The 16,029-nt window shown below is 40.7% G+C and overlaps 2 protein-coding genes across 2 annotated transcripts in view; one reads left to right on the forward strand and one right to left on the reverse strand.

Annotated features, from left to right (window-relative positions):
• Positions 1-642: 642 nt before the first annotated feature.
• DCLRE1A (DNA cross-link repair 1A) lies at positions 643-13,415 on the reverse strand. Its single transcript, XM_084209882.1, has 9 exons — positions 12,895-13,415; positions 9,882-11,372; positions 9,558-9,691; positions 8,312-8,430; positions 7,647-7,790; positions 6,615-6,760; positions 5,493-5,647; positions 1,968-2,109; positions 643-1,343 (listed from the first exon to the last, which is right to left on the reverse strand). Exons 1-9 carry the CDS (start codon positions 13,307-13,309, stop codon positions 1,177-1,179), a joined length of 2,913 nt encoding a protein of 970 aa, XP_084066008.1. The 5' UTR covers positions 13,310-13,415; the 3' UTR covers positions 643-1,176.
• A 1,093-nt stretch (positions 13,416-14,508) lies between these two features.
• The window catches only part of NHLRC2 (NHL repeat containing 2), a gene marked incomplete at its 5' end in the record, with an annotated part of 31,618 nt that continues 30,097 nt past the window's right edge, over positions 14,509-16,029 (forward strand). Inside the window, one exon of the mRNA XM_084210642.1 lies at positions 14,509-14,671. Coding sequence (XP_084066768.1) covers positions 14,509-14,671 — 163 coding nt within the window. The remainder of the gene's footprint in view (positions 14,672-16,029) is intronic.

The following is a 16,029-nucleotide window of genomic DNA, read 5'->3' on the forward strand; positions in this document are numbered from 1 at the left end:
CAAGTGACTTCACATTACAGAGCTCATCACTCAGAGACAAGGATCTGTTTATACTTGCATTGATCATTAAAAAAACAGTTTTACAACACAAAATAGCACTGAGGATTCCAGACAAGCTACTCTGAGGGGCTGGGGAATTTTTAGATGTAATTCCACCCTGTAAGTTTGAAACAGTTTTTATTTTAGTGATTAAAATTTTACTACTGTGCCTGCATGCATCCACATACTTCAGTACATAAACACCACGCAGATGGAAAAAAAACCAGCAATGGATAATCTGGTAGGAATTAGGGCAAAAAATGCAAAGTGAAATTTATCTTTGTTTTTCCAGAATTCAGGTGACAAACCTGTATATAAACAACCCTGCAAACCCCAATGGAGATTACATAGTGAGGAACCACTTCTGTGCTTTGAACACCTGCTGAGAACTGGCACTGCAGAGGACACAAGAGCAACGTCAGACAAGCAACAGACACAGCACATCCACCAAAGACAGTGCAGACAGATTGTTCAGGTCAGCAACTCTGGCACTGAAATAAAATGAATTTGCTCAGAAAGAACTCATAGGCATAAGATATATTCTTTATTTTAAAAAAGATCGCTAAAAAACAAAAGGCAAGAAATCTTGAGCAGAATGTAGAAATCTCTTTTGTAAACAACTGTCAAAAGTACATATGCTGCAGGAGCCCAAGTCAATACTCTCTCACAAGGTGAGTTTTTTTTAAACAATATTTAAATCACAATAGTCAGTTTTGCCCCATGAAATGAGCTACTCTGAAGCCTGAGCTGACAGCATGTGACATATGCTTACTATTGTCTCATTTATTACAATAACTTATTTTCAGAAATTATCCTGGAGACTGTTGAATCTCCAGCATTACACATCTGAGCATCTCCACAACCTGAGAAAAATTAAGAACAGGGGAAAAGGAGTAAGATAAATAACCTAAAATATGAACTTGCAAAAATGGTATGTTATGGGGAAACAAAAAGTAGTAGATACACAAGAAAGCAAGGTGCCTTTTTTTTTATTTTCCCAAATTTATCTTTCTTCAAAGAATAGCAGTTTAGTCCTCCCTAAAGAAAGCTTCATGGAAAAGGGAGATAAATAAAACTCACAGGAACTCAGTTCCCATTCCAGTCTACTTCCTTTGAAATATACAGTCTTCTTTATATTTATTTATGCCTATTGCCCTCGGTCATCCAGTCTCTAAAATGCATTTCCATCAAGCTTCTGTCTCTCCAGTCACCAACATTGACAGTGGGGATGATTTTCTGTGGCTTCAACCACTGAACAAAACGCTTCATTTCCAGGTAACTGCTGTGTTCACTGTAAGGAATCCCTGGAATGAAAACAAATCACATCTGTCAGGCCACTGAGCTTCCTCCCAGCCTTCCAGCTAAGAAATACTTTAGATAAAAGGGTTTTTTTAATTCCTATTTGGGATCTGAAGTTTATAGCTAAGGTAAAACTACCTCCCTCCCTCAAATTTTCCCTTCTAGGAAAATTACCTTGCATCAAGTCACCAAGTCATTCATCAGTACGAGCTAAGCAATATCAGTGACCTGGTTAAAGGAATGTTAAAGGTTTTAACATTCCACCCATTAATAAGAACTGAGAGGAAGAGACACTCCCAGAAACAAGTAAGACAGAATGAAATCTTGGCTCTGGAACTACACTGCCACCAGCACCAGTCAGGCCAAGACTCCATCCCTGAAGTCTCTACCTGTATGAGGTGAAAGATTTATTTGCATGATAAGGACAGGTACAAAATGTATGTAAAAATCTGCATTTATGGTGTTCTCTATTACTCATTTCACAGACCTCTCCTGCAGAGACCTGTTCAGTTTCTCAACGAGTTACCAGAAAAAGCAGCAGTTACAAAAATCAGTAGGAGTTTCCAGAATAAAAATAGGAAGAGCATCCACACAAAGCCAAATGCACTGAATCTTTGCCACTCTTATACCATATATAGTGATTTTTCCTCTTGTCTGAGGCTTGATATCCTCCAGAGAACGGCATGAATCAGAGTAGGTCCACCCCGTAGGTTTGAAAGCCAGAATTTGATCAAAATTCTCAGAAAACTTATTCAAGTGATCTTGCAAGCCCTGTGGGGGGAAAAAAAAAAAAAAAAAGAGCATATACTTAATCCCATTAAAGAGCTGATTAGACTAAAGGTTGGCCATTTCATGATGGAGAGGATTCAGACTACATTTATTTTCATGTGCTGGTATTTTTTAATTTTTATGAGTATCTACCCTGAAATGATTAATGAAAAGTATTGACATTTTGTCCCTTAGGATCTCAATTTCTTCAACTGAATTAGGCACATATGAACAGCTATGCATTACAGATTAGAACACAAGGAATAATCACACCTTCTTATAAATCATGCTCCACAAATCATTCATTTCCTCCTCTAAACTAGAGGTCAGCAGCTGGGTGGAGATAGAAGACAGTGAACTGCTGCTTCAGTGCAAAATCATTACAGAGGTTTTGACACCTGCTTATGCCCACAAGTAACCAGATTTAATTAATCTACCCAAAAAAACTTACAGCAAGCCAGTGCACGAGATAAGTATTGCTCTGAACACTGAACCATGTTTTACCACCTCTCCAAGACAGGAAGGAAACCACCTCTCATCTTCTCACTCTAAAAAGGAAATTACCTTGAAAAATTTCTAAGTATGTACAATCCTATGCCTGCATAAAGCAAAATCAGTATTGCTTCAAGTTAAAAATAGAGAATCAATTTCATGTGTCCTGTATAAAATCTTACAGGCAAATTCCTAATCTGAAAGCCCTACAAGGTTAAAGAACTCAAAATCAAACTTTATATTAGCAGGAGAGAGAGGAATACAAAATAAAGGCTGATTAAAAAGGAGGGTAGAGGGGGATAGATTGGCTGTGTCAGAAAATTATCTAACCTGTCAGACACTTGAGAACTCTAAAACAGGGCAGCAGAAAGCTGCCACATTTAACAACACCTTCAGTACAATGTCCAGTAGCAACAGAAAGAAACCATCAAACTAGGTAAATAAAAGAATTTTTAAAAACTCTACCACAGAAGACATTTAATTCAGCAACAGGAATTATGGCTCACTGATGTGACTTTGAATACACTGTGAATGTTCAGTCCTCACTTGATTAAAGGTATAACTGTAGCAGTCTAATTCTCCTTCACACTTCATTTTGGGAGTATTAACATAGATTAAGGTAATTATTCACATATTTTCTCCCCTTGCTCTAATGAAATCTAAATATAGTACTTCAAATGCAATGAAATGAAATCTAAATATAGTACTTCAAATGCAATGATTATTATATTAACAATGCTAATCTGCTTTTAAGTTTTGTTATAAATCAAGTGTGCAACAGTCACATTAAGGATGTAATTACAAGCTTATAAAAAATTATTTGTGCATTTCAATCACTTTCACTACTGAAAGTCTCCCCTCAATGCCAGTACAAGACCTTGCTGAGTTAAACATGAAAGATTCACAGACCCACAGAACTCAGCTCCCAGGAAAGTTTCCACCACATAGTCAAGTTAGGCAAAAGCCTCAATTTTTGAGTTACAAAAAAATTGTTTGTTGCAAAAGAACCATGCATGCATTTTGGAAAAGATGGCCTCTTTCCCCAAAACAAATGACTGCTGTGTTTGCTCATAACAAGTCCATTTTAAATATACATTCCAATTTCTTCATTTATTGCTTTATCCAGCACTGTTCTAAACCTTCACCCTTTTGAATGGAAAATGTATTTCACTGCTACACCAACCTCCTTCAATCACCATGACAGCCTGATATTCAGAGTGTCACTAAAGTCAGCAGTGTACACAAACAGATTCCATAAGATAGGAAAAGACTCAAACATGATTAAATATTTAATTTACCGCCAGCCCTAACACCACTTAAACTCATCTGGCTTATTCAAGAACAGCCATTTGTCAGTACATACAGCAATCCCTGCATTTTACTGGGGTAAAACCAAATACTGCAGTGAAGTACCACATCTGCAGATTTTTGGGGGTTTTTTAATATTTTCTTAATATAGCTCAAATCCAAATGTAAGATAAACAATTGTATGAACTCATCTTTAAGCATTTAAAATTCTCCACATTTTACTGACAGTACATTCCACCCAGGCACTTCTCTGGTGCAGCCTCTCTGGCACTCTGAAGTGTCCCCAGCATGCCCAGCTCCCATGGACACATCATCACTAATGATGGCACTCAGCTCCACACCTGAGGGCACCTGTGGGCTCTGACCCGCTGGATCATTGTGCCTCTCATCCTTCCTGGCCCCTTTCAGGGTCCAGGCATGGCTTTTGTCACACTGGGGATTTGTTAAGAGCCTCCTGATTTGTCAAGACCCTGCCTGACACAACTGCCTCCCTCTGGGAAGTAAAGCTGCCCTTGAGGGCTTCTCCACCCCCTGAAAGTCCAGCTGTGTGAGTATCCATGCATGCTGGGACAGGTGACTTAGGAACCCAGAAATCTGCAGAAGAAACTAAAATCAATTCCTGTTTAAGACAGCACAACACGCTAAAAATAAATCCATACATATTTCCATTACTCATTCTCTGCTCCACCACAGAAAACATCATGGAATAGTTAAAGCATGAAGATACTAAGTGCCATCTCCTGCAGCTCCATCCAAACCATATAGCCTTTTTTACTCCTTTTTAGGTCAACTCTGACCTCGACTTGTCCTGCAGCTGAATACCATCTTGGTCTGAAGGATTTGCTTGAGATGGCACAGCAGGCTTGAAGCAAAACAGGAAAATTAATCCAAGCCTGTAAGGCATAAACAGCCACTGGGTTTTTTTCTTTCTTCCAGGTTACTTTAATCTAGAGCCTGCTGCTTTACCTTACTGCCCTTCAGTATTTTGTCTATTTAGAATAACCTAGGAATTAATCACATTTCCAAATAAAGAAATTCCCAGAAAAAATGCTCAACAACAAAAACTCAGTGTCTCAAATCTCAACCAAATGTGCATTTGAAATCAACTTGGATGAAATCATGCTTTAAAATTAACTGGTTTACTTGCTTTTGTGACAAATATTAGAGAACTGGTAGTTGGCCATGTTCATAGGCTGCCTCAAAACAGAGGCTCACAGGCAGAAAATCCTTTTAGACTTTTCCTACACTGGACCAGGTAAAAGGCTGAAAACAGGAACTAATGTCACAATATATTAATTACTAAGAGGACAGATCATGCAGTCATTACATAAATCTACTTCAAAAAGACCTGCAAAGAGCAGGTCTTTGAACAAGCCTTACCTTATCTTGTACAAGTAGCACATCGTGTTTGGAGAAGTTATTAATGTTTAATTGCATCTCATTTTCAATGTATTGCTACATGTCAAAGCCCCACTAAATAAATATAATCTGACAAGAGGCTAAAAAGCACCAAACACAGCACTGGATGGGACGAGCCAAGAGAATTTTACTAGCACGTTCATCAACAGTCCATTTTCTGAACTTACCTTAAAATTAATTTGCATCATGGGAAGAACATGAAGCAAAGTACCCTTCCAGTCCACACTGATGAGGGAATTGACAGCTGCTGACTCCAAGCACTGCAGGGTTTTGTATTTGTCACGGGACATACTCGCTTTTGAGCCCAGAACTTCAGCAATTGCTTTAGGATTCATTAGGAAGAAATCAGATAAAGAAAATGGTAAGAGTTCTTTTTTGGCTTGTTTTGGACATAGTCCTGATCATTGTACAAGATAATTTTTACTATTAGAAAAGAAATCCATATTCAACAGGATTTAGTGTTTTGTATTCTAACATTAAGAAGAGAATCCTATAATGGGTGTTAAAAACCTTTGTCCCCTATATTTTAGCAGCAGAATTTTGTAGGACAATTGGAAAAAGAAGGAAAAGTACCTTGATAAAGTCTAAGTCACATTTTTTTGGTAGAATGTTATTGAGGTGAACTGATATTGATTCCAAAGATGCCAGACACATGCAGTTTTTTGAATATGTGACAAACAGCCCACACTGAAGACAGACTAAATTTCAGTGAGATTAAGTTTTGTATTGATGATTTTAAATATGCAGAAATGGTCCACATCTGCCTGCCTGAAGCAGGCATTTGGGCAATCATGTTGGTTCCTGGTGCTGTAACTGGCTGAAGCATAGCACACAAGATCTTCATTTAGTCAGAAAAGATATAAAATATATAAACCAGAAGGAAAAACTCAAAATAAAAGTCTAAGAACAACATCCCTTTGCTGTTTCTTGAAATTATTAACAAGAATGCCATAAAGACCTCATTTATTTATTTCTTGAATCGCCCTTGGCAATTTTCTTACCACAATCAATTAAAGAGGTTCATACAGTTAGTATATAAACTGGCCACATGTATATTCAGTGTGGGGGGAAGGTTGTAAACATGGTAGAACAGTATTTCTTTCAGAAAGGTAAAACTTACTGATTAGAAAACTTAAAAATAGCAGGAGGATTATTAAATACATTTAATTTCTTTACACTATATCTGAACATTCAGACTAAACAACCTTTTATATTTTCAAGAAAGCCATCTTAGTTATTTGTTATAAAGCCAGATTAGTTATTTGATCCACTACTTTTCTTTTACATACCTAAGAAAACTTTTTCTTTTCCAATGGAGTAAGTGCCACAGACAACTAGAGTTCGTGGGTTTAAAGTCACTGTCTCAAAGGCAATGTTGACAGCAAACTGGATGACCTCTTGTTGGGCAGGAAAAGTGTACTCAGGGCTACAGTATCTGGGGCAGGGAAACAAAATATATCACTTTGTTACAAAAGAAAAAAGACATCTGAAATTGCCATGAAGGCCTTCAAAACTCCATGTACTCAGGAAGTGAAAAAGACATTACTCTTCTATGTAATAGCACTCTATTAGAAACACTGAGGTGCCCAGATGAAATTGTTGCAACAAAAATCACACTGAGCATATCTCAGTGTTTTCTCTACAACTATTCACTCTCTGGTACTGAATTCTACATTTTCTTCATAAATACCAAGTGCTCTTGCAAGCTAGATATTTCTGTCACGTCCTGATTATATCCTTATATCTATTTTTTGTCATACACACAAACCATAATATAAGTCATTACTCATTCACAGAAACATATGGAACAGAAATGAAAGTCTGCAGCTGGGCATTAGTCATCATTCACACAAAACCAATTTTAAATAAATGAATCATAGGAAGGTCTAATGAAAACTCCCAAAACTGATTCAGCCTTTTGGCATTCTTTCACCTTTGAATTCCTTCACACCTCTTTTAATAATAGAGTTGAATCCACTGCAAACTAGTGCTCCACAAACCTCTTGTTTTAAAGCTGAACTCTTAATGTATGAGTTTTGACACCCTAAATTTAATACCACTTATAAATAATAGGTGACCTGAGCAAATACTTCAGCATTTTTTCCACCACCCACTTTCATTCTCTAATGTAACAGCATAGCCAATGAACAAGCTAAAAACATGTACTTTTATTAAATCTCTTCTTTTACTCAACACTAGAGGTAAAAAGTGTTATCACAGCTATGCCATTTATACTTACATCTATTTGGTTCCTATAAAGCCTTACTAAACTGAAAAGACAAAGAATAAATTAAGAAAAAAACAATATCCAGCCAACTCACGTGGTATCAAGGTAAAGGGTGTGGATTTTCTGGCCCATCAGAGCAGGGTAGCGCTCCATGGAAGGGTCTGCTCTGAAGTCCCCTGTGTGCAGAATAACAGCCCCACTTGGCAGGTAGAAAAGGATCATTGCTGCACCTGGACAGCTGAAACAAACAAAAAAGCCCCACACAAATTATGTCAGCTCTCTATACTGATAAACTACTTTAAGAGATAGACCACTCTTCAGCAGTAGAAACATGTGCAGAATAGCATTTTAGATCATAGCTGCTATACCAACTAATTTAGCTAAAAATTCCTGATTTCTAAAGGAATTCTGCAGCTAATCCTATGGCCATACACAAGCTTGAGTTCTCACCTGAGATGGAAAGAAGAAACAAAACCCACATCAACAATAAAGCAATCAAACATTGACTGCCTTTTTGGGATGCCCCACCTTCTAGGCATGGCACAGATCCTGCCTCAGCTGGATCATTCTATTATTTGATTCAAAGGGGAAACAGCACACCAAAGAGAAGCAGCATTCTTGCTCAGGAGAAACAGAACTGTATTGCTGAAGATTCACCTTCCTTCCTGCAGGACTTAGTGGAGCATTTTCTTTTAAATTCTATTTGCAGATTTTAAATGTTGTTCCAGATTTTTCTACAGGAAATGCAGTGATACCTACTGATTGGCATCAAGCAACAGCACTTTGATCCCATTGACCACACACTGCGTGTCCATGGGCAGCACGTGGACATACTGCTCCTGGACTCTGAGCTTGCTCTTCACCAGGTTGCCAGTTATCTGCAACACAGACAGGATTTAAAACAGGAACAAAGTCAGAAAGAAGCACTGTTCTTTATAGAAACAGACTAGCTTAGAGAGAAACTATAAGGCCCTGGGTATAACCAAGCCTTTCTGCAGCATTTCAATTCTCAAAAAGCAAACTGTGAAAAGCTGTCTTCAGGTAGTAACCTTTTAAAAGCCTGTCAAGCCTATGGATTGGAATCAGAGAGGAGGTAGACAAGGAGGAAGAAGATCAGTTGCAGACTATCAAGTCAAGAGGAAGAGATGGGTAAAAACTTCTTTAAACAAGTGAAGAAGTTTCCAGGTAACAGGCCCCTGGACTTTATCATGGGCAACTGCAGTCACTCCAACTGCAAGGGCAAGACAGGACACAAGCATTCCAGGAAACTTCCAGAATGAACCATAAGTAGTTTTTTTGATGCAAGCTCAATGTGTTGATTAGGCAAGGTGCCCTACCATGTTACAAGTAAGGAAGAGCTGGTTGGACATACAACAGCTAATGGCAGTCATGGCCACTCAGCAGCCCAAAGTACAGGACACAAAGCATCAGTCTAAAATAATTCCACTTGCTTAACGTGGAAAAGAGATGGCTCATGCAGAATCTATTTCAGACTTCCATCACTGAAATAGTTCAGAGAAAACGGAGCCAGATTCTTCACGATGCATGCACACACAAAAAAAGCTACAGCGTCAGGTTGCAAAACCAGAAATTTCAACTGTATTATTATAGGAAAAAAAAAACAACAGAAAAGGTAAGCACTGCAACAGGTTGTAAGGAGATATAGTAAAATCTGGCCAACGTGACTGAAAAAAGACTCCCTGCAATCTGATCTAACTTTGAAGGTAGACCCACACTGTGCAGGAAATTGGTCCATGTGACCTCTACAGATCCTTCTTAAACCTGATTTTTTTTCACGGTATCTGGAGAGGAAAGTTTTACTAATCCTCATGATCAGTCAAATCAAGGTAAGGATTTCTCACAAACAAAATGCACTTTCCCCTGTACATATCCACTGACCCAGTAAAGGACCCAACTACTGATCTTCCATTTACTTCCATCAGTACAAAAGTGAGTACAACTGCATATGGATATAATGGTACCTAGTAATCTTGAAAAGCCTTACCTTATTACAGTAGATTGGAAACCTGAAGTTTTTTGTTAGTCCACTGTAGTGGTCAGAGTGAAAATGAGTAAGGAAATAAGCTGTGCAGCCTTCAATTTCTCCATACTGGAAGGCATCAACTGTAAAACCAGTTCCTAGAGCAAAGAGGGAAAAGAAGCCAGCCAGTAAACATGTAAAGTTCAGAACCAATTTCTAATCAGATGTTGCTTTTGTTTTGGTTTTTTTTCCCCCCAATTAAAAGGTACTAGTTATTAAATTAGGACAAAAACACAACACTCCAGCCAAAATAAGTTAACCTCTATGAAAAACCATGTTACCTCTCACCTGGTATTTTCTTGTAGAAGGGGCAGTGTTTTTTTCTTGGTTCTTCACCTGTAGTAGGCAATTCTTTGTATTTTTTTCTCCACCTTCGTTGGCCACCAGAAGGTAGATCTGCAATGGCTTCATTTTTACTTGAACTTTCTGTAACTGCTTCCACATCTCCCACAGACCCCTCCGCCTTCCTTTTTTGCTGTCTGGGCCTCTTTCCATTAGGAGATACTGAACCTGGTATCTGCTTTTTCTCCTTCAAACACGCCTCTCCTTTGTGTTCCTCCTTTGCTTTGGGTTTTAACCCAAAGAAAACACCAATGTCCATTTGTTTAAGTTCTTTGGCAGGACTGGATTTGGTGTTCACAGTTGCTAATGAAAAAGATGGCACTGATTTAGAAGAGATGGGGCTGGGAAAGCACACAGCAGCTGTACTAGGATTTCCTTTTTTCTCCACTGCTGCCTGCAAACTCTCCTGGTGAGCTGTTTTTCCAATTGCACTGGCAGTCATTTTATCTGTACCAGTTAAAATGTTATTTGCCTCCCTCAAAACATTACTCTTCTGTGTCAGAAGAGAGCCAGCATCTTCTCTATCTAGCAGTGATGACGTCCCAGTAAAACTCACACATGCAGAATCCAGAGCACAAGCACCAGCATCTTCTGACTCTGTGGCTCCTGCTTTGGCAGCAGAGGAAATAAATCCTGGCTGTTCAGCCTCCCTGTAACTACAAGCAGAAGAGGATCCACTGGCTACCACCCCTTGCTGAGGATCTAGATGGTTCAGTGTATTTTCTTCCCCACAGAGGGTTTTTTTAGTTATGACATTTTCCATTTTTGCATGCTCATACTGAGGTCTCCTCTGTAAGAGAAGTCCATCAAATGTTTTAAATGCCACAGAATTGGTGTCTTCTTCTGAGTTCTGCACTTCAAATAATGTATTCTGTGATACTTTTAGGTTTTCCTCCTCTTCTTCTTCACTTTCCTCAAATGTACTTAGTGGTGAGTAAGAAATTCCATAGTCATTGAAATCCACTCCTGACTGTAGCAGACTTGGCTGACTTGCATCTTTCTCCACACACAGATGTTTTCCCGTTTCACTTTCTTGAGAGGATGCAAAATCAAAAAATTCAAATTTACAATGATTATCTGCTGTCTGTGGAAGCTGAAGTGTCTGCTGAGGTTTTTCAACACCTGCAAAACAGGAAGTGCTTCCACTGACTGTATTTAGAGACTTCATTTGTGGTGAATTCCGTACCACTGGTGCACAGTCATCGTTTGGGGAGTGCTTTATTTCAGTAGAGGGTTTCTCATTCCCTGTGGTTTCCTCTGCATAACTTGGGGAACAGCTGGGCTTTGCAGCAGTAGAATGTGTCATCTTCATCTCCACAGTGGTTCCCAAAGGGTTAACAAGGTACTCCCCTGCCCTGTTTGCTGCCAGCAGAAAGTGGCTGTAACGCTTGTAGTGGGATGGAATGGTGGAGGTGCACTGCAGACCCTCAGGACACTCTGGGGAAAGAGTCAAACAAAGGAGCAATGTTAACACCTTTGCAAGTACAGTTGGCACAGTTCAAATAAAAATCTCATGTGACACAACGTTTTGTAGCTTTTTCTTATAAATACAGCTGCTGGAGGGCAGAAGGCACAAATGAAAAGTAATTTTCAAGCCACAAAGGCCTCTTGCTCTGAGCTGAGCAATGAGAAGCTTCCAGCCTAAAACCAAACTGCTGCTGCTCACACAGCACTATGCCTGAATTATACAGCCCATTAACAAGAATACTTGATCCTGTTGCAATGCTGTGCTCCTGTAATTACATAGCTTCTGGTTTAGAACTGTCTCACATTCAAGCAACAAGCTCAGAGAATTAGAACCAGAAACAGCCAGTACACTCCAAATATAAGTAACAAACAAATAAACCAAATCTCAATTCTGAATTAACTTGAAATTCCATTTTAAATTGTCTGATATTACACACTAAGAAAAAAAAAAAAAAAGAAAAAAAGTTGTGCATTTACCTACATGAAGGAAACATTCAGTGTTGAAATGCAAGGGGAAAAAAAAAAACCATAGCTCTTTCCTAGGCCTTCCTCACTGACAATTTGCCAGCCTAACTTTTCAGGCTTTTAAAGTGAATGCATAAACCCACCAGAAGGATTTTTCACCTGTTAATTATGAGAGTAAGAGAGAAATGAGGTGTTAAAACACCTGCCTCAAATTAAAAGCACTGCCAAAATCAGCATGAAAGGACATATATGTCAGTGTTCTGAAGAAGAAACTCAAGGAAGGTTACCAAAATATAAAAAGTTGGTTGCATTACCTAAAACAGCCTTTACTCACGTTTCCTGACTGTATGCTTTCTGTTTTACAAAAGTTATGAGGTGTATTAAGAACATATATTGGATACCTGAATCTGTTTAGCAATGATCTTTCCCCATGAAAGTAGAATTTGGAATGTGTCAGTTTTATTCTTCTTGTAGAGAACTCAAAATAGTTGTCTGATGATACAGGAATGTTAGTCTCTCTTTCTATATAAAATTTCTAAACCACAAGCTAACATTTCAAGTAAATTAGCTTATTTCAGCTTCCAAACGTCCATAGACAACTGAACAAATCACATATCAACATGAATGCAAGATAATAAAATCTATACCTAAGGAGATAGAAGCTTCATGTCAAAAGTAGCATCCTTGTGCCTGAAGGTTCTTTTCTGACACTGTCATTGTAACAGGTTTCATTATTTTAAATATGCACCTTCAGTTTGTTGAATGAAATAAAACTTGATAAACAGCCATGAAACTTTCTTAGAGTTTTGAGATTAGATTCTGAAATAAAATTTTCATGTCAGATTTCCACGTTTTTCACAAAGAAGCAAAAATAGGACTGATCAGTTACAACATAATAAAACATGATAAAAATCATACCAACTACCATTTCCGATTTTGAGCTGAATATAAAAACGAGGTTTACAACAACATTTCGTGAGCAGTTTGTAAGTTTTCTCTGAAGGCTTTTTTCTTATTCTATTCATACCTTTTTCGACGGGTCCTGGAGTTTCCAAACATTCATAGACGTGCCACTGAGGTGTCTGGACCAACAGCAAAGAGAAGGGCATCTGGCAGCTGGGACAGAATCCATCGTGAACAGGCTTTGCATTTTGTGAGCTCTGTTCTGCCAGGCTACCCACACTGTCCTGGGAGTGCACACTACTGTCTTCTTTACATTCATCCACATCCTGACTTGCCCGTGAGCTCTGCTTGGCTTTCTGAGATGTACCAGTTTTTTCTGTCGATTTATTTGTCCTGTTTCTCTTTCTTTTTGGCCTGGCTTTGCCAACATTTACTTCCTGCACAGCAGTGGAGATGCTCTGTGAGTTACTCTGATGCTTTCGCTTCCTAATGGATTTGTACTCCCAAATGTCCTCCTCCAATAAAGCATCTTCAGACATGTCAACACATTAAATATTCCCCTTTCTTTTAAGCAACAGTTCACAAACCTGCCTTTCCTCTCGCTAGTACATTTTCTCTTCCCTCCACTCTTCACTATCTGAGGAAAAGCTCCAGAAGCCCATGTTAAAAAAGCAACACTGGCCCACAAACCAAGCAGCAGTCCCTGATGGGACAGGAGCATGGTGGATCCTATCCCCAAAATAATTCAATGAGCCTCTCTTTGTAGAGTTGCAATTCCTCCTGTCACACAGGGCCCGACTCTGCCAGGCCTTCCAGGGTGAGCCATTGCCTTCACCTTCTCCCCAGCATTGTGAGCTCCACCCGGCCTCGGCGGGGGCAGGAAGACTTTAAAAATTCCTGCCCGAGCAGGAAAAAATTTAAAACAAAACGAGGAAGAATTCAGCTACGGGATCATCATCGGGGTGTCCCGGGATGCTCCTCCGGAGTGTCCCCCCGGAGTGCCCTGTGATGCTCCTCCAGAGGGGCCCGGTGCTGCTCCACGGTGTGTCCCAGTACCTCCGAGTGCCCGGGATGCTGTCTGGGATGTCCCGGTGCCCCGGAGTGTCCGGGTTGCTCCGTGGGATGTCCCGGTGCCCCCGAATGTCCCGGGATGTTCCCTGGGATGTCCCGGTGCCCCCGAATATCCCGGGATGCTCCCTGGGATGTCCCGGTGCTCCCGAATGTCCCGGGATGTTCCCTGGGATGTCCCGGCTCCCGCCAGTCCCGCGGGCGGCGCCTCCTCGGCCGTTTCCCGCCGTGGCCGCGCATTCGCTTCCGCAGGTTCGTCACCGCGGCTGTCGCTCAACTTCTCCGCTTCTCCCATAGTATGCCCCCCAAAAAGCCCCAAATCCCTCCGTTTAAATTAATGGAGCCTGGTTTCGACTTTTTCCGGTGCTGCTCAATTTTTACATCTTAAAAACGGTAAAGCAGCCGGGCGGGAAACACGCGCTGTGTTGAATCTGCTGCGCGGGAATCTCCACCGTGGGCTCCCTCTGGGAATGTGCTGCTGTGGATACCAAGGATACGTAAAAACACGTAATAAGTGAGGAGTTCCGGCTTTAAGACAGACGAGTTATTGCGTGTCTGTACTTTGTGCTTTATTTTCTTCTTCAGTCGCGGTTTTCCGCGCTGGCGCCGCGGGCGGTGCCGAATGTGCGGCGGTGAAGCGCCAGGCCGGTAAACAGCGCCGGGTGAGGCGATGGCGGCGGGCGGGCTGGCGGGGCTCCTGCCCGCCCAGACACAGCTCGAGTACGCGCTGCTCGACGCTGACACGGCCCAGGAGAAGGAGAACCTGGTGTACCAGTACCTGAAGAAAATGGACAGCCGCGAGCGGGACCTGACGGTGCCCGAGCTCGGCGGAGGTGGGTGGCGCGGCCCGGGCGGGGCCGGGGCTCTCCCCGTGTGGGCTTTGCCTGGAGGTGCCGCTGCCTGCGAGACCGGGCAGGGCCGGCCCCGGGAGCCGCTGTTTAAATGGCACTTGAACTACAGGAGATTTCACTGCTGGGAGCGCCAGGAGCCGAGGGCAAGGCAAAAGAACCCCTTTAAACATCCTCTCTGTGGTACTGGCTGGAAAAGCACTTTCTCTAAAGCCTCTCTTCTAAATCTGTTCCCATCTGTACTGTGTATTTATATCTGTCGCCTGTGGTCATGGTGAGAACCTTACTAACTCTCCTTGCGTTCTCGGAGCTCTCGCGGTTTCCTGGAGCATCCCTGAGGATGTTCCCCAGCTCTCTGCTCCATGACTTAGCGCTTGTCAGTTTTCATGCCCCGGGTCGTTCAAACCGTGCCGGAGATGTTATTCACCCTCCTGAGGTGGTTTGCCCATCTCACACATTTCTGTCTCTCCTTGTGGCAAGGGGGAAATCAAAGGTTAAGCCTTGTAAGATCTTGCAAGTCCTGCTCAGGGTCTTTTTAACCTTTGAGAGGCTCCCTGCAGCAGTGGGAGCTCACATCACACTGCAAGACAGCTCAGGAGGTGAACTCCAGGGTTAAAATCACACGTATCATGGGAATGAATTCCAACTTTTAACCTGTGGAGCAAAAGGAATGCTCTCTCTGTCTAGATTTGGAGTCCTGAATTGAATTTTAGCTTTTGCCATTAGTGTTGTTTCAGTGTTCTGTCAGGGCTTATTTTCTCCTCTAAAAAGAACTCAAAGAAGTAGCCAATATATATGAAAGGTATTTTAATTCTAATGAAAAGGGAGAAATGCTGTAAAATAGATAAACTACCCTTTTCTTTTGAGAATTGAGCAGCAAAGCTCCTACACTGTGGGAATAATGCATGTACTTGAATTATTCTCATTATTCTCACCAAAGCTAAATGTATGTGCATACATGGAGATAGAGAACAGTCCTTCTCTCAGTGAAACACCAAACAAGCCTCCTGCTGACTTGAGTAGGAATAGCTTCTGGAGCTGTAAGAATTTATTTTCTGAAACTGTCAAAGTGAAAGTTCAAAAACTAGTTAGCTTTGCATTTTCTCATAACTGTCTTTTCCCTCTATAATTTTCAGAAATGCTAAGACATAATATTGTCAGACCACATTGTAGGATATTTATTCCTTATCTTGATACCTCTAATGGGATCAGAGAGGAAAGAATGTTTTCATGTGTCATGTTAAGTGTTTAAAATAAATGACCAGGAGTACTGTTCTGTGTATGTGAAAAAGTTGTCTTTCTTCCCATGTGACAGAATTAATTGATACCTTTGAAAATCAAGA

Source organism: Fringilla coelebs (assembly GCF_963513975.1).
Source record: "Fringilla coelebs genome assembly, chromosome: 8".
Lineage (NCBI taxonomy): Eukaryota > Metazoa > Chordata > Aves > Passeriformes > Fringillidae > Fringilla > Fringilla coelebs.

Bases quoted from the DNA above. Each gene is read 5' to 3' on its own strand.
- DCLRE1A (XM_084209882.1), bottom strand. From the start codon at position 13,309: ATGTCTGAAGATGCTTTATTGGAGGAGGACATTTGGGAGTACAAATCC. The intron at 11,373-12,894 runs GTATGAATAGAA...CTCTTTCCCCAG, and splicing joins TCCAGGACCCGTCGAAAAAG to AGTGTCCTGAGGGTCTGCAG. The intron at 1,344-1,967 runs GTATAAGAGTGG...TTTTCATTCCAG, and splicing joins AGGAAAAATCACTATATATG to GGATTCCTTACAGTGAACAC.